The 20,670-nt window shown below is 26.0% G+C and overlaps 1 protein-coding gene across 1 annotated transcript in view; it reads right to left on the bottom strand.

Moving 5' to 3' along the window:
* Positions 1–16,799: 16,799 nt before the first annotated feature.
* The window catches only part of LOC109596120 (adhesion G protein-coupled receptor E3-like), an 82,372-nt gene continuing 78,501 nt past the window's right edge, over positions 16,800–20,670 (bottom strand). The window contains exons 5-6 of the mRNA XM_049966370.1: positions 19,419–19,605; positions 16,800–17,215 (exon numbers count right to left, since the gene is read on the bottom strand). Of these exons, the coding sequence (XP_049822327.1) occupies positions 16,928–17,215; positions 19,419–19,605 (475 nt within the window). The 3' untranslated portion in view covers positions 16,800–16,927. The remainder of the gene's footprint in view (positions 17,216–19,418; positions 19,606–20,670) is intronic.

Below are 20,670 nucleotides of genomic sequence, written 5' to 3'. Positions count from 1 at the left end.
GTTCAAAGGGGACTAAGATTAAAGAACACAAAGGGAACTGCAAACTGGGGCAATCAATGGAGCCTGTTATAGCTGAACAAGCACTGTTAGATGAAAATCACAACATAAAATTCCAAGAAACACAACACTTGTCTCAACAAGTAGATATCACAGAATTGTTAAGGAAGCAATTGAGATCCACAAACACAGAAATAATTTCCCCCAGGATAGATCCACCATGTCGTGGTCCTGGGGCACAGTACCGCTCTGCAAGTCCAATCCATCCCCAGGAAGATCTCGGATCTTCCTCAGATTGGACTTGTTCTTCCGAACCCAGTTGACAGGGGGCTGGCATCTTTGTCAGTCCCACGTCTTCTGGTTCAGTATACCCCGTATATGTAAATATACGTACTTTTCCCCCATGTATGATTTATCACACATGGTAAACACTGTGGCCATGATCTTCGGATCGGTGCCCGGAGAAGTGTTTTTAAACATTTCCCTCTTTGTCCCTCAAACAAAAAAAAAAGAAAAAATTTCAATAGAAAAGAAGAAACAATAAAACTGTAAAATATGGAGACCAGTACTCAGAAACACCAAAATCAATAGTTCTCATTCAGTTGACAATCAGATGCCAGTGACATGAACCAGATCAGACCTCTCAAGATGCTATCCATTCGTGCTAGCGAAACGTCAGGAAATAATTCCAACAAACGTCGACGTACAAACCCGAACAATTATAGATACTCAAATAATCGTCACGTCACAAAGTAATGTTTTTTAATATTGAATATAATGAAATAAACCATTTTTATTAATTAAACTGATTAATGAATTCTAATAATCATTTTTCTTCCCTTCTTTCTTTTAAACAAATTCTTCAACGAATACACCTTATTCGATTAAGAAAAATATGTATATTAGTTCTAGGATTACCGCGACTTGTTTGTTTTATTACGAGAATTAATTTATATACTTACTTACTCTTTTATTACATAGATTTTTTGGTTTAGCTAGAGCTGGAGAATAAATTCTAATTTAATAATGCTTATTTAAACATGATTGCGAAATTAAATCAAGTGAAATAAAAGAATTTCATTAAGATAAATTTAGTTCTTATGCTTAGTATTTGATTGAAGTAATTAAATCCTTATTAGAGATGTATTTTAATAACTATAATATTTCAAAGTTCAGTGTCACATGAAAGGCATTAAAAAATAAATTTGTAAAGGGTTGTTTAAATTGTATAAGGATTTAAATATGCGATAATATATCTAAATGGACAAACATATTTATATAAAATTAAAAAATGAAATAAAATATTTTATTTTTTAATTTTATAAACATCTTGGGAACAATATATCCAGTTTATTTAAAATATTTTCACTATTTTTGGGAAGAACATACTTTTAAAACTGAATACCATTTCTTATTACTACAATAAAGTAGTTAAAATATTTAAAAAAAAAAAAACAATTAATTACCGTTGTTAATATTTATTAAATAATTTTAATATGCCATAAATAAAATATACATATATGTTTTATTTTAAAATTAAAAGCTGCAATGCAGTTTATACATGTGGGGAATTGTTATCGGAACACAAAACTAAATGAAACTGGGTTTTCTCAGTTGAATGATTTATTTTAATTTGTGTTTTAAATTTTGACGATAAAACTGTGATGAAAACCAGTTTGTTTAAAAGAAATGCTGTTGCTTGATCTAATTTTAATAAAACATAAATTAATTTATTTTTATAGGCAATTTTTAAAATACTTGAGTGATAATATTGGTTTGTTAAAAATTAGTTTTCTATTAATTAGATTTATTGGTAATTTCTATTAATGAAAAATATGTAGTTTTTCTAAGGGAATTTTTATGAGAGTTAAAAGAGTTATTTTCCATAGTATAATTTCATCCCAAAACACAAATACTCTCTTATATTTGGAAGCAGATAGATTAACAGTTTATTAGAAAAATATTTAGAAACATTAGTTCTTGTTTCAAGTACGTGACCGAAGTGATTAATTTCCTAATTGTGATTAATCCTAATTAATTATAGTAGTATTATGAATACTATATGAATATCTAGTATAATGCAACAATAAAAGCCTTAAAAAATAAATATGTATATATGATGTTGGGATTAAGTATGAGGATTTAGAATATGTGATAATAGCAATGCAATTTTTAGGCTCTGCGAGTTCATGATGTCGAATATATCTGAGTATGCATTTTTTAATAACACTAGAAGAAAAGAACAAAAATACTGCGTTAGTTATTAGTGTTATTTTTTAATTTAATATTTAATCACACTATTACATTACCATAATAAATATAGCTGATCTGGGATTTTTATACAAAGTACAAATAGCAATTTATTTATTCGATTACTTGACCTTATTAATGAAAGTTCTAGCTATAAGTGCTAATTATCTCGCATATTATAAAATTATATATTAAAAATATAATTATTAATTTTAATTATATTTTAATATTAATAATCAATTTCAAATCTTAATTATACTATATATAGAATCAAAACTCTATTAAATTGCATTTTAAATGTAAAAAAGTCAGGAATTGATTAATTTATGTTTATAGGAAAAATATACTCCTTATAAAAAGGGAGAACAGGAATTAGTTTGATCCTGGCATTTAAAAGCACTTTAAAAGTTGATTGAAAGCGAAAATTGACAAAACATCGATTCCCGCGAAATCCTTTTAATTAAAATGTAATCCTGCAGAGAATATAGGCTTGCTTCTAAACCAATTTCGGCTATCACCTTGATAATCTGTATTAATTTCATGGTTAACGGAGTCATTTGTATTAGATATGTTATTATTTTTATTTTATTTTATATTTATTAAATATATATGCACTGTGTAGTTCATTTAACTGATTCATTGGGCATTTATAGACAACTAAAAAAGATATTAATCTGAAATTTAGAGTTACGTTATATATATTTTTTCACATGTACGGTATTATACTGTACGTCAAAAGCCTTCACTTAACATTTGATATTGTTTAATACTTTGGTATAAAATATAAACCTTTAAAATATTGTGTCTCAAATTTCAAAGTGATACATTTATTGATATTCCAGGTGAATTTTATATACGTGGAATATTTGGTCATCGTTATGTGATTTAATAATTTCATTTGAAAGGTATGTATCCCATCAATATCTGAAACGTGCTATGTTCTAGGAGAGTTTAGGAGTAGTACACATGTAACATCAATTTTATTAAACGCCATAATTATACTTGAAACGTAACCTCAAGAAAATCAGCTGATAATCCTAGAATTTTTTAACGCGGAAGTTGTTTATAATAAAACCTCCAAACCTACATTAATTATTATATATTTGACAAAATGGTTTATCAAATGGCATATCACAATGTTGTGAAAAAAAAAAGAATTATTATTTTCATCCATGTAAGGTTTCTGTTGTTCAATAGCTGCTCCCATTGAAATTTGAAAATGTTTGCAATATTGCTGTTAGTTTAATGAAGTTTTGAGAAATCTTAATAATTTGGATTTAACATTTTTTGCGGATGAGACATAGTTCAATTCCAAAAAAATATCTTCTTTGAAATGTCGAAAATCTACATGTTTTTCAAGAGGTAATATTACATCCTGTAAAAATTGTCATGTCAATAATAATAATAATAATAATAATAATAATAATAATAATAATAATAATAATAATAATAATAATATAATAATTGGATCTGTTTTTTTATTAGGTTTTGTTGATTAACTTCATTATAATGAGTCACAACTGTAATTAATATTTTCAACGTGACAAAGCTTCTGACCATACTGCAAAATTTTTGGATATTCAAACAATACAGTTTAGGAGGAATCGATTACATTCCATTGAAGTGTTAAAAGATATATTAACAAATGATGCTCAAACAATAAATGAATAATAATTACAATCTCTGTTCTAGTAATTAATGGTAGCTCATATTTTGCTCAATTTATAAAACTTGAATGAATCAAAGAGACATTTTTGAGTTCAGGGATCCGAATTCTTTTTTTGTTGCTTATTTTATCGAAATGCCTGTTACATTGTTAATTACAATTATTATTTTATTGTTTTCTTTGTTTTTATCTAGATAAAGAAATTGTAATTATTCATAAAAGAAAGTCTCAAAAACAGTAATTGATTGCTCTGAATCATTAGCATTAGTTATTTAAAAGCATAAAAGTAAATTCAATAATTAATTTGGCATTATTACCAACTTTTAAAATTTGTAGTACTAGAGACAATAGGAAAACAGTTCTAAATATGGGTCAGAAATTTTACGTAGAATTATAAAAAAATCAGAAAAACGAAGTGGCTTTTAACCTCTAATGAATCACTGATATAAATCAGTCTGTATGTATTTAAGTTTAGTAAGAGCCTTTTTTTAATGATGTGCTATTTAATGATTTAAAATTCGTATGTCGAAAGCACTAATAGGTCTAAGGAATCCTATGCTGAAAAGCACTTAATTAAAGTGCATCATCCATTTATAGAACACGTAACGAATTCATAAAGGGTAATTTAGTTTACTGCTGCAGTAAGCTAAACAAACAAAAGCATGTAACGACATTTATTTTTAATTTGCTTTTATTGTTCGTTAAAATATTTATATATACATATATATTCTAAAAACAAAGGGAATTATTTGAATCAACAGAGTCATATTTTTATTACTTGATTATAAAATATTTACATTACCAAATTGTGAAAAAATTTTAATTATAAAGGTAACCGTGCTCGCTATTATCTTATTCAAACATAATTCTGGGTGTGGAGTATAATATATTATGTAAGGTGAAATGAACGCACAAAGACGATAATGATGACAAATAGAAGGTGAACGTTATTGGCTATTATTCCATTCTACCGTAAGGCAGTTTGTAGAGGTAATAGTCTCATTAAGCACAGAAAAGTAACGAAAGGGATGACACGATACCCCCATTAAGTCTTATTCATTCAACGACTAATCGGCCATAACGAACAGGGAATAACATTTCGATAATTGCGATTTTAACAAGCTAATTCGCCTAATGGTTATTAAAAAAGTCTTAGGTGTTACTACTCTTCATTTCAGATTGTTTATATTTACAAAATTAATTAAAATTATCTTGACCATTTATTATTTTAGTTGTGAGAGTTTGAGAAAAGGAAAATATTGTTTTAATGGTTCCTCTTTTAACAGTAAAATGTTAGGAGCATAGTCTAAACGAATACGAGCCGCAAAAATGGGCAACTCAGAAAAGTTTTAGAAAATCCGCAAAAAGATTTTGGATGATAGTTAACAATTACTATCGCATATTGGGTGTCGCGTTTGGTTACAACAGAATAAAAACAGCGTCAAGAAGATGATTGATATACTGGTTAGTATACCAGATTAAAAAACAACTGAGAAATAATGAAAACTTTTTCCGTGTTTTCACCAAGAAAATTCAAATCGTCTTTGTTGTTGGCACAAGTCGCAACACATCGGCTGCAACGTCACAAAATGTTGCAATAATTGCTCCAAAACATTTATGAAATATTTATTAATGGTATTGTATTAACTCAATAAAGCGTCACAGTGGTAACGTACCGTTTACCCATATCTTCTTTGAAAAGTGTTAAACAAATTGGGGATTTATTAGATTGTACGATCACTTATGTAGTTTTTACGGAACATTAAACAATAAAACACTTTTAACTCAATCTAACTCGATTATTTTCTCGAAAAACCTTAGGAACTTTAGACATACAGAAATAAGAATAAATTGAGAAACTCTTTAGAATTTGTAAAATAAAATTGACGAGTAGATAAAATGATTGAAAAAAATTTCCTGTGATACTTTAAAGCAAAAACTATACACGGGACTTCTATTTCTTTAATTTGACAAAGTAAAGTTGAAGGACCCTGTTAATTTAATGGTTTGAACTACTTTATCATAATTCATCTTAGACAGTCCTGGCGTTAGGATAAGGTACAGTTGGCAAACACCGGCACTGATCATAAAACTCTCTCTTTGATAATTAATGTCATATAATTGATTACAGTAGTAATATATATATATATATATATATATATATATATATATATATATATATATATAATATACAGAAGCAACAAAATAAATATTTTGTATTTTCATTTTTGTGGGTTGTTCAGATTCTTCGTCTAAAACCGTTATGAATATTATTCATAAATATTTTTATGAATAAAACGAAATTTAATAGTACTAATTTGCCAAATTGAAGTTTCGAGATAAGCTATTGTTGAAAAACTAGAACCTGAAACACTAAGAACAAAATCACAATAACGGATTAAAGAGAAATTGATGCGTGGATTGAAGTTATATTAAAGTAGTCTTGCCAATTGAAGGTCAAATTGACATGACTCCTAAAAAAATGGAAATATGGAAACTGTGGCAAATATTTTCATTGAAGTGATTTATTAACAAAATAAGTTGTTAACAGGTGGAATGAAAGCATATCCGATATGAATTTCGATCACCGTACAACCTCTATGGTAATTCTGAAGAAAGGAGGAAATGATGATGTATGTGGGTCACATAAGACTCTAGTAGAGTTGTATTGGTGGTGTATGTGCCTAATTTGGTTAGAAATTAAATTTTGTTCAAGAATTGAATTAAAAACAGTTTTGCTGTCTGAATTTGAATGAATGGATAAAATCGAATATTAAGACAAACAAATTGCAGTTGGCAAAATAAGAGATATATGTCTTAACACACTATAGGCGGGTAGCAAAATAGTCCAAACTAAGTGGTTGAATATTAACAAAAAATAAGAGATAATTCTTTCAGTTCCGTATGTAAACCAATAGAGTAAAATTATCTCACCCCGCTTTTAAAGTAAGTACATTCAAAAAGGTAAAAATTACCCGGCCCACTAATAATCAACAGTTCTCGAGACGGGTATTTTTACCCGACCCGCTTATAGTGTGTTAAGAGGAATAATTACAGTTTGTGCGCTATTATACTCGTATTATTTAATCCGTTGTCTTATTCTCTTTAAAAGTAATGTCCTGGTCATAAATATAATAACTTTTGAAAGGTATTTTTTTTTAAATTACAGGGTCTAGAGATTACGTCGACAAAGGCAATTCATTGATGGTTTGACTTTTTAACAAATCCGTCACAATTTTGGATTTGTTTGTTATTTCGGATTGTTATTGTATTAAAGCTCATTACTTAACATCACCGTTTCTTTAATATGTGGAAGTAAATTTTTGTTTAATATATCCCTGTACGTAAATTGATCTATGTGTCCTTCCAAACTATGAAGGAGGCATACGCCAGATGAGAGAAGCATTCCCAGATCATAATTAAACTACCATCCTCCCTCATAGTGAGTATAACAAACGATTTGTGTACTTCCATTCCTTTAGGATATATAACATAAGATAAACCGCCGTTTTAAAATAAAATAAAATTAAATAAACCCATCGTTCCTGTTACGTGGTCCACGTAATCTGGATCAAATCGAAATCGGGCCTTCACATTTTTATTAGAAAGTAGGCTTTTCTTTACAAGTCTCTAGTTAAACAAACCCTCACCCACTAACCTTCTTCACACAAAGTTTAAACTAAAGTTCAACGAATCTCCAGATTACATTTAATTTGAATTAACGATAAGATTCTTTCAAGGTTTTTTGAAATCACTGAATATTTTTCACAGCTACCACTTCCCCGTTTCTCCATTTTTTTATTAATACACAAAACGGTAGACTTATTTAGATGTAAACTCTACTTTCTTTTCGTTTCTTTCGGACTTATACTTCTTATAAGACAATCATATAATTCGATTAGGACTAATTATTAAATAAATAAGAAGCAAAAGATCTGTGCTAAATAATGCATTGAATCGACACGGATCATTGATGGTAAAATATTAAATAACGAGAAACAAATTCGAAACCAAAAAAAAAAAAAATACATTTTTAATAAATAAATAAACATATCCAAATTTACTCACTTGCGATCACTGGTTTTTTGCATAAGCAGAATATGAAGACCGATTCGATATACTATACTTTTTCAGCCTATTTATAGTCAGTCCTGAAAATTGACATTGTCGGGACTGGTGAAATCGATTACATATCTCGGTTTTATACAACGGACTTGAAAAATATGTTTCAATTTCTGGGCCTCGAAACTATTGTTTAATGAGGGATTCCAAAAGAAACCGATTGCAAATATTCAATTGCAGTTATTTAAGATTACTGCTGACAAAAGTTGTATGACGGAACAATCGAAATGTCCATTTGGATCACATATTCGATGGTACAGTTAAGAACTACAAAGTAATGCATATCTGAAACTGATAAAATAAAAGAATCCCATTAAAAAGATTAATCGACGAAAAAAATGTGAGTCAGGTATATAAGCTTACGGCGGGGGTGAATGAAATAATATTGCATAAACGAAACAACACATGGGAATTGATCGATTTACTAACAGACATAATAGCAATCGGTGGAAAATGGATGTTTAAGTAAAAACAAGCACAGATGGTGGAGTTATTCTTTACAAAGATCTATTGGTAGTGAGAGCATTTTCAAGGAAATTTTTTGAAGATTACGAAGAAGTGTTTGCACAATGTTAAGCATTGTATTGTTTGAGTGCTAGTGTCAGCAGGTTTCTAGCGACACTGCAATAATCTGAGAAATCAGTGGGACCTATTGTTAGTTTTGTAATCGTTTATATGAACGACGATGATGTGTGAATCGGTTCCACAAAAATTTATTTAAGCTACACTTTAACATGTAAAATGTTAATAAAATTAATCAGTATTTGAACTTGATATCAACAATAGAACATGACAATTATGTTATGAAGTATGACATCGTTATATGCAGTGAAGAATAAATGTTTTTGATTTGGATGATTTAACTGTCGCAAATATCATTAGATGCAAATTCTGATGTAGGTTTGGAAAGCAGAAGTTTAATAGGACATAGATATTTATCAGTTAATGCCTGACCATATATTATGTAGATATTGTTGAGTAGTCATCATATAAATATCAAGCGCAATTATTGTGGCGAAAAATGAAATTTATTGTGAACGATGTTGAACGTATAGTGATCTGTCAATTATAAATAAAAAACTGACAGCACATATATTTCATAGACATCACTTTATTATGTATTCAACAATATAAAGTATTTTTATTTATTTTGCATTTTATTAAATAATATGATTTTAAATCATGTTTACCATTCTTGATATGTTACTGGAATATTTAATATTCTTAATATGTTAAAATATAAGAAATATATTGTTATGCTTTGCCTTGACTTGACATCATCTTTTTATATCAGCTAAATAACGTTAAAATTTTATATTGATGGCAATATAAAGGATTTTTATTGAGATGATTTTAAATGATCCTTACCTTTCCCATTTAAGATTTATTAATATTAATAATTATACGTAAAAAACTTTTTATTTATAAAAAATTATTAAATAATGGTATAATATATTGACAGACTGTATTTTGATTTTCAAGTTAAAACATTGTATTGATGCATTAAAAAGTGAATTAAGTGAATTAAGTACCAATCACATTAGAGTAATCAATTTGTAAATGAGTTTAAAAATGGTTCTATCAAAGGAAAATCCTGTAACTGTCTCCATGGATAAATTATAATAATTCAAACTTTCCTGGGTTCATTTGACTTAGATATTATTTATACAACAATATTTGACATATATTGAAATTGTTGCTCCTATTAATAATTGTTAATAAAAAGAGAAATTTAGATTTCTGAGATACGTATGCAAATAATGTTATTCAATTCAACGATCGATAGCAAACGCATTACATTATTTACTTTCTCAGGAGTTTAAGCGCCGTTGATTAGCAAAAAGTAAACGATAGACGAAAGATAACGAGCGCAAATCCGGGCTCAATTGGTTTTGAAACCAACAAGCCATAAGCAATTCAAAGGCATCCACAAGTTGGTACCACAGATTTGTTTACTGCTTATTTTAAAGCCTAATTAGTTTACAAGTTCCATTGTGCTTTCGATTGTCTCTACGTATAACAGAGATTAAATGCTTGTTAAGTCTTTGCAATGTAATAAATTTATTAATGATTAATTAAATTTATTGCTCTAAGCATAAAAAGTGGATATGCATATTTAACAATGTAATAAAGTAAAGTACACAATTCTTAAAAAATGTAGTTTCATGCTTTTTCTATTCTATATTACACAGTTTGATCGTAATTGTTTTTTTTATATCACAGGATGTAATTTTTTATTCTCATTATAAAAAATCGTTAAAAACCGACTAATAAATCATAAAAAATTTTTCTTTCGTTTTTCAGATATTTATATAGCCCATTTTCTGACAGTTCGATGCATAAATGTTGGTACCAAAATTTATTTTATGTTCTTTTTCAACTTCGCATAATACTTCAACGAATTGCCTTTTATTCACGTACTAGATTTCTGTGTACTGAGGCGATATAATACTATGAATCCTTTAGTCAGAACAAAGTTTATGTTTAAATTTAAATATGAATAAAATGTATATGTTATATTGTAAGAAGGTTGCACATTTGCCAGATTTGAAAAAAGTGTAATAACACTTTTATTTGAACAGATGATAAAAATTTTCCACATATATTATTTTACGTAATATAGAGTACTTACCTCAAAAAATATACCTGTGTATAATAATATATATAAAACATTGATTTCTTTTTAAAATATTTGAAAAGTTTACCAAAATTAAATAATTTGTTAATTGTTAAATATAATATTTCTGAAAATTTCGAAATACACAAATTGTTACCACAAAAATTTGTAATTTTCAATACAGTACAATAAATTAGTACTTACCTTATGTGATCATTTCTTTGCTCTTTAATATTGATAATATCATTTATTATAATTTGTAATTTTGGGGAAAATAAAAACATAATTTCTAAATCTAAAGATATGTTTTTTATTCCTAATATATACACATTGAGACAGAAATAATATGATTATAACAATATATACAATCAATTTATACAAAAATACACTTTTGTGCTCTAAAAGCTTTATGGTTAAAATAGTAATTATATGATTATGCAAGATTTTTACATAAGAAGATTTTAACAATATGTAAATATTTTCCAGATATGATTCTAGATGATACCTACTATTAATTACTGTATATGTTTTTTTATTATTAGAAAAAATAAATGTTTTAAAAATATAATTTCTTAAGTATTTTTTTAAAAGGAACAAAACGTCACGTAATATAACAGTATATATGGACATTAACAATTTTATTGTTTAAACTGTTCTAATTATAAAAATTGTTAATTATTTCATAAAAGCTGAACTAACAATAATTACAATTAATTAATTTTTGTTTCTTGCAACACATGACAAATTGACAATTTAACGTAATTAATAATATAATTATTGAATCACTGTGTACTTTATAAAACTAATATAATAAATTAAAATACAGCTTTTGTTTTCCTATTTGTTACAACAATTTCAAAATGTATAGAATCTGTTTCATCAGAAAAAAATAGATGTTTTTTTATAAAACATAAAATACTAATGAAATGGATTTTATATATAAATTAGCAAGTATAACATTTCATGACATACTGTAGGAATGGTTGTTTTATTTTTTAATAAATGAGAAATCAAATTATATGCCCTATATGAATTTTACAGTTTACAATTTCATTTAACATTTTCTTCAGACAATTGATAATATTTGATATAATATTTAATAATTTATGTGATAATTTTCTAAAAAATATATGATATGCAATGACATCACAAATATAAAAGGAATACGCATATTCGTTATAAATATTTTTTAAAATAATAAATAAACAGTTTGGTAACAAAGCACACATTACAACATTTTAAAGAAATTTGTTACAATTTTTTATATAAAAACTAATATACACCTGTAACATGAAAATATGCATATTTTACAATTACTTTCAGTAAAAAAAAACAGAAAACATAAAATTTGTTGAAAATATTGATACATCGTTAATTTTATCAAATGTGAGTAAACATATAATAACTTAAAATGTTAAAATTTATATACAGACTTATATGTACACAGTATGTCCCATTTAAGGCGACTTACCACTACGTATAATCTTTGTTTGACATTTTAAATACATATTCACAAGCTGTGGTTTTGAGACACAGACTGAGGGACTGAGATTTAGTTGGGGACTTAAGTTAGATTCAAGTGATTTGTCAATTGAATAATAGAAAAAGTATAGTAAGCAAAACTATTTATAAATATTTCTAGACACTCGTTTTTTCTAAGTATCTAATAAAAATTAAAAATACAGTTGATAAAAATTATTGCATATTATACTATACAATTATTAATTTTAAAATTTTGTGAATTAATTTTTTAATAAATGATATCGCATTCATAGTCACGAATCATTGTTTTATCACTGTAAAAATTATGTGGTAATTTATTTTTTATTTAAATTTATTTAATTTTGTATTTAAATTTAAATAAAGTAAATAGAATCTTAAGAAAAAATCTCTTAAAATGAATAAATTATTTTAATTAATATAAAACTACTACTATTATTTATTTGTTGTTCTGCAATTTCATATAAATTGGAATCAATTTTATCATTAAATTTTGTTTGCATATTTGACCAAACTTTGGTAGAATTGATTGCTTGTTGTTTCTGATAAAGATCTAGTGTGTTAACTGTATTAATCTTAATTTACAGAGTGAATTATTTTTTATTGGCAAAGGCGCTATTCGGAAACACACATTATAAATTTTTTTTAATTTTCATCATAAAGTAATATAAAAAAATATTTTTAAAATCATAAAACATTGGTTTTATGATTAAGTAAGCCTTTAATTTTGCTATGTAATGCTAATGTAAAAAGATTATGTTTCGTTGTCTTAATAAAGCAATTGGTGGAACAAATTAGCTGTCTAAGCAGCTTTAAGATATATTTTTATATAGCCTCAATTAAGTAATTACAACACTTTGTTATTTCTTAATAATGTACTTGGGAATATGGTAGGACAATTAAAAAAATATATTTTATATTTTCATTCATTTATTCTCTATACTCAAAAAACGTATGTATGTGTATTTATATTATAACAAGTACATTATATTGAATTAATTTAAATGTGAGTTTACGGTAAACTATCGGTTTTTATATCAAAATACATATATTGTGAATATTCTGCGGTTAAAATTTAATTATGAAAATGAAATAATATTTAACATGTTTATAATGGTTTTCATTGTGTGGTTGTTAAATAATTTACTGTTATAAATAAATTTATAATAGAATAAATAATACATTTATTTCAAGTATTGATCGAGTACTCTTATAATTATTAAGCCACTATATAGCTCACTTGTCGTTAAGTGTTCCACCTTTGCCATATCTACAGAGGACAACTTGACACTTCTAACATCTGTGTTGTTAATTTAATAATAGTCCCGGTGAGTTTCACATGTATATCGAAATGGGTGAATTCCTACAGTCGCGCTTTCAAGATAAGGGGGTTAAATGAGCGGAGTTAAAATGCGCGACGCAGATGGCATTAATCGACTCCAAACATCTTCGGAGTCAGTTTGCCAGGCTTTATTTGAAATTGCATTGCGCTGCTTAAGCATCTGATAGGGAGTATACTGTTGAATGGCTTTTCTAGATATTAAACGTAATCCCAGATTTTATACATGTATGATCTCATAGTTCACGATAATTGAAATTCATTAGTTACGTAGAATTAGAAAATTAAATTAAATCGAATTATTAGAAAAAATAATTCATTAAAATGTAATTAATTTTTCTTCTTGAAAATACAATGCTTTACAGAAAAATTATGAGTATGAAAAAGTAACTTTTATACAAATTGCAGTACCTGGAGTCATCTGTAGAAAAGATAGTTACTTTACTTAATAACTGTAATCTATGAGTAATTGAATATAAGAGAAAATTAGTTTTCAGCTTTTCTTTCAGCATTAGGAATAACAGAAAACGACGAAAAATTTCTTTTAGCTTGATGGTCTCTCTCACAACTATACAAAAACAGCACAGTAAGGATGTTTCAATTGAGTGTTTGGGTCTATTTTGTCGCACCAAAGTCGAATTTTGAATCGATTCTCACGAAAGAAAAGTAAAAAAATGGATTATAAAAGCATAACGGTTCACTTCAACAATAGTAAATGTCAAAATTAATCATGGGTAATTTTTTGCCAATTCTTAGAAGTAAAAGACAAAAAAGATACTTTCATCATGAATCTCAAGTGGAAATTTTAAGAAAATCACTTTTTTACAGCGTTTTTAAAAAGGGTACAGAGGCAAACTTTGACAAAAAAATGTTCTTTAGACCAATGTACACACAGGAATTTTTGCATTTTTCTTTAAGTGGCGGAAGATTACAAAAATAAATACAACATACATATTGCATTTAAACGAACCGAAATTCTTGTTGGTACAAAAAATATACAGAAAATAATGTTTCAACTAAAAATACACAACATACTAATAAAAAGTCCATTTTAACTTCTATTATTCTATATTATTAAGTTTTGCTATATTAGTTGAAACTTATTTTCTATTTTTTATTTGTTTTCTTTGTTAGGTCAGGTACTTTTGGGACTACCGCCGTATACTATTATACAGTCAATAAATATAGTAATTTAACATTTTTACATTTTAATGGCTTTTATTTTCAATTTAAAATATTATAGTACAAAATAATGTTTAGTTAACTTCACTATTTGAACCAAGTGTATCGATTTTTTGTACTTCTTAGAATCAGTTCAGTGTTCTACTAACTATACGGCAATAATCACCTACCAGGTCATTTCAATAATCATTTTCAACTTCCAACATAATGAAGAGTCACACGGCTGGTTTCACAGTGCAATGTTTTAATTGCTCTCCAGTTCACACTATCGACGTTGGTTAGGCTGTCAACGAATCCATTAGAAAAAGCATAACTTCTTGGACACTCGTTATATCAAAATGAGATGTGATATAGGTAAATAGTATAGAGAGAGGGGATTTTTCGCATATTTTTCACTTTTCAGTCACTTCTGATTTCACCGAAAATGGTTCTGTTTTCGAATTTTTAAATGGAATACTCTGTATATTTTTACATTTTTAGAAGTTATGCTTTATTTAATGGATTCATTGACACCCGGTATTGAATATGTCTTGTGTAATAAATAACATATTTATAAATTGTGCTAAACATGTATATAAACATGCTAAAAAGTTATGAGTTAATATTATATTAATTATTATATATAATATATTTGAATTCATAGTATTATATTATTATTTAAATATATTGATATTATTAATAAATTATTACTATTATTATTATATTATTAAATTAGGTAAATTAAAAAATTAAAGTTAATAAGAGTATTCATATCCAAATACGCCTTTTTATCTCCGATATGTTTCATATTAAATTATTAACTATATTGCATGTAGTTTAATAATGTGAGTACCTTAAGACTTCATTTCTTTAACTTTAATCTTTTAATTTACATATTTAAATAATAAATTATAATAATAACAAATAATCACAAAAATTCTTAACAATTGTTACTTAAATACCCTCTCTTTTGTTTTAGAGAAAATCAGAAATAATCGGAGCCATCATTTTCATTTAAACTGATGCACAAATTCATCGTCTTTCTATATCAGTTTAATGATTTTAGAGTTTTTAAACTAACCTTCTTTATTATTTTAGAAAACTTTTTTCCAGTAAACGGACTATAAAATGTTGAAATGCAATCTTATTAACTAATTTCTTCATAAAAGTTTTTATTAGGTTGAAATTAATAAGAGGAGAATTTAACATATCTTTGCTTGCTTTGATAAGAGCTGAGTTAGTAAAATTTATGTTTTTACTTCGGACACTTTTACTTGGAAAATTTAACGTATACAATATTCTTAATTGAAGAAGAAAGAAAGCAAGATACTTTGGTAAACCTATCTTGCAAATTAGTAATTATTTCATTAAAATGTAACTAAATGTTGACTTACTATATATATATATATATATATATATATATATATATATATATATATAAAATGTTTTTATTTGATTTCGTTTCAGTTAATACGTCAAAATGTGAAATTTGTTGAAAGAGCAATAAAAAACACTGTTTTAACAAAATTACAAATTCCCAAAGTACCACAGTCGTAAAAACGTTTAAAAAAATCAGACTAAAATGTCACAAAAATGCAATTTATACAAACCAAAATGTGTCACCATCTATATTAAAATTTTTAAAATTTACAAACATATGGTTTGTTATTTTACTGTATAAAAGTTGATTTCCATGTGATTCGTTTTTTTCTTGTTAACTAATATTATTTGAGAAATAAGCTATTTGTTTAATAATTTTGATTAAATATTATTTTTTTATTATGTCCACCAAAAGTTTGTTAACTAAAGTTTAATATATGTATATGCAAAATAATTGTATCGAAGTTCACATATTGATTACACGACACAAACGAGCTGAATATAGAAAAGGTAAAGAGCAGTTTACTATGAACAGAAATGTATCAAATTTCAACTCATATCAGGTTGGAACATATTTTTTGTGAAATAATACTAACATAAAAAAGTATAATAAAAATAATGAGTATTTTAATTTATATGTTATACCATTGTATTGTATTTATTAAATAATTTACAGTTGTATGTCAAATATAGACAATAATAATAAAATAATAATAAATTTGAGTAGAGTGTGTTACTACCCATTACATTTTAACTTATAGCTTTTTGATTAATTTACGAATATCACTATTTTATACATTTTTACATATTTCTCTACGAGATCGACCCGTTTAGAGGTTAACTCGTCAACATATTGTCATAAAACAAAAAATACAAGTATTACTTATTCACCTACTTATACAGAATCAGGAACTGGTTCCCAGGTAAGCAGTTGCAGGCTTGTAGATTTGCTCAAACTGGAAGTGGTTATGTTTCCACCAACGTAACTCGGGACATGCTTAGCGGCTCTGGATTTGATGCTTTTTGTGTATAACTTTAGCACTTGACAGTTACACGTAACAAGCATTGCAACAAGAATTCCTTGTACTCCTTGAGCGACGTGAAATGCAATCCAGATAGATTCATTCTTTATCATTTTACTGAGACTTCCCAAAGTCATCACAATGCAAAGCACTACGATTATCTGTAATAGAATTGTAATTTAGTTTAGTATTATGTATGAGGAAATATAAAATATGTATTCATATAAAACAACAAACATGAACTAAATAAAGCATAAATTCATGAATTCTGAAATATAGGTTTCATAAACTGTAAGTATTAATTCTAGTCCTATCTAAAATAATAATATTTTCATATTTATGTCACTAAATAGGGATTAATCACAAATTAATAGTTTAAGAGCTACTTTGTTTAATGTATGGAATACTTATGGGATGCATAAAAAGATTTATTTATAGCAATATATTAACACATAAATACATAAAATGTAATAAAAATTAATGGTGCATCAATTAGTTAACTATATATTTATATATGGAAATGTTATTTTTACCATAAATAGTCAGTAATTAAATTCATTGCACTTCTAAGTTTAGTGAGTTATACTCATTCATTTTAATGAATGAATTTAAATTAAATATGATTAAGGGATTTATTAAATATTAATTTTATTTAAAAAAAATACTCGATAGCAGCATTTAATTTAATTGACAAAGAATTATTCAAATTGAATCTTGAAAACCATCTGATACCCATTTAAATTTATTCAATAACTTTATAATGCCTTGAAAGAAAAATTGGAAAATAGCAGGGAGCAGTAACCAGTTTCGGATATAGAACATCTTTTGAATAATAAACAGTTTATACAAATATAAATAAAAAATTTAAGACATTTTAAATATATTTACTAGGGTAAATTTAAAAAAGATACTTTAATACGATGTATTAAATAATTTCTTTTATCGTAAGTGTAGACGGCTTGACTTATCATGTTTTTTTTTAATTATCCTTTTAACTATTCGACTCTTTTTTGTGGAAGATAAATTATACAGAATTAGTGAATAACACGCCCCAGACGAACATACGAGCAAAGTGTAAAAGCCCATTAATTTATAATGTAGGATAATAAGCACTGTAAAAGCATATACTGTCCCGACAAATTCCCTTAATTAATTTTGCTTTTTACCATTTTTTTCCTTATGAGGGCTTTTATGCAAAATATGTATATGTATAAGAGTTTTTCGCCTTCCATAGATTATTTTTAAACGCCATGAAGGTGTCTCTTTAAGGAACGCAGTGAATATTTTATTTAAATTCATAAAAAGCCTTGATTTTTTCTAATGGAGGAAACTGACATTATAATTTTAATTAAATTCAGACGGTATTATTGTGATTTACTATTTAAAATAATAAATATAATAAAGGATTTAATTTATAATATTACTTAATTTAAATTACTTTAGTCCGAGTGTAATAGATATGAGAACATCCAAGTATTCAAAACATTTCATTTTCTTTTATTCAATTATATTTAAATATATGGAATTAAATATTAATATATTATAATATATTACTGAGTAGAATTTATACTATATTGTTTCAATTAACTATTTAAACTGATAAATATTTTACAACTAATCGTCAGATATGAGAATATTCAAATATTAAAAATATTTAATTCTCTTTTTATAAAATGCGATTTAAATATTTCGACTATTAAATATTCAAATTATATTTTGAGCATTAGATATTTTATTCATGGAATTGCATAAAAAGAATAATTTTTTTCATTTTATATTGTCAGTATCAGTGGTTAAATTTTTACAATCAAATATTTGATTTAAAATTATATTTATATAATTTACTATTTAAAGTAATAAATATTGTATTATTTATTTATTATTTTACTCTGAAATTAAAATTATTTTTAATTTACGATTTGTCAGATATGAAAATATCCAAATATTTTAAATGTTTATTTTTTATAAAATTTGGTTGAATACTTCGTATATAAATATTCAAATTAAATTTAAATAATTAAACAATTATTCATAGAATTCTTTAAAAGGAATATTTTTTTATTTTGTTAGATATACTATATTCATTGTTTAATATAATAAATATTATCAAATGATTTAATTTATTATTTAATTTAAATTACTCTAAAAATAATATAAAAAAATAAAAAGTAGGCAATTTGTCTGATAAAGTTCAAAATTTCAATTTACAGAAATATGTCAGTGATGTTTTAAATTTATATAATATAAATGATGTATCTTGACATAGATAGGATAGGAAAGCGATGTCTACCTTAGACAGGAGTGACATATTTTTATAGATGGTGGATGGTGGATAATGGATCTAAAATAGACTAGGGGACATACCTTCGCAAATAGGAGGATCTGGAGTGTCCTTTTGCGTCTCATTTTCTCACGTATCCTGCGCTCTGGTTGCATGCTGATTATGTATCGTGCAAGGATTGCCGATCGAACTAGGTAGACAAAGGTGGCGCACACCAATAGACAAATAGGGATGACCAGACCATATATAAATGAATTCTGATCCAGAAACCTGAAATAGACAAGTTTACGGGTAAGTTATATTCTCTTTTTGTACAAATACAAATCATTTAACTAAAAAAATGTTGAAAATATTAAATATTAAAATATTTGCGCCTCAAACTTTGGTTTGTTATATGTTCTAAATAGAATAATATTTCAATGCTCTGACAATTTTTTGATAGAGAATAAATTGGTGGATTTAAATTTATTTAACGCCAATTTTCTAGTTGATTTTTGTAACATTTAGTTTTTTTAAGTAAATTGTACATATAGAGAACATCTTTAAATTTACTGATTTTGGTTGTAACGAGCAGGTTTATACCAAATACAGAAAAACTGATTGTCGTGAGCCGCATTTCGAAAAAGCATAATAACTTTTTTATTTATTTATTTATTTATTTATTTTGATTAGGAGCTTAAATTATAAAATGTCAGGAAAAAAATTAATCTTTCCAAGAATATTTATGATAGATTAAAGTATTTTAAGCTGCAATATTTTTGGTAAGTTTTGAGACACCTACTTAAAATTATTGTCTATGAAACATAAAGAAGGCATCTGATAATTTATTTTATTTTAGGTTAAGACACGTTTTTATATATTTTCTATAGACGACAATATTAAATTTTTCGACATTTACCAGAAATATTCCTAGTATTTTTTTTTCAATTTTATTTGAAAATAATATCTTTTATGATATTCCTTTAAAATAAAGGGTGTAAAAATAAATATTATTTTATTAAAAATTCAGCTGTTGATCTAAATTGGTCATATGGTATATGTATGATAAAAGTCATTGAAGATTTAAGAAATATTTTTAAATGAACTCCTTATTAATTAATGAATGTTGTAATTACAGCTGTTCTGCAATATATAGAAAAAGTCTATTTTCTAATAATATTCTCTAGTATAAAAATCAAAATCTTAATAATAAATCCCTGGACATAAACCTACTAATGCTCACTCTAATGCAGATATTATGTTTGCAGTCTATGTGGCGTCGATAAATTGGTAGAAAAGTTTATCTGTGTAAAACATTAATTGGTATGATTTCTTGGCGGATTTATTAGCTGATTA

Source organism: Aethina tumida, chromosome 4 (assembly GCF_024364675.1).
Source record: "Aethina tumida isolate Nest 87 chromosome 4, icAetTumi1.1, whole genome shotgun sequence".
Classification (NCBI taxonomy): Eukaryota; Metazoa; Arthropoda; class Insecta; order Coleoptera; family Nitidulidae; genus Aethina; species Aethina tumida.
The sequence above is the reverse complement of the archived record's forward strand: the minus strand, read 5'-3'. Positions and strand labels throughout refer to the sequence as shown.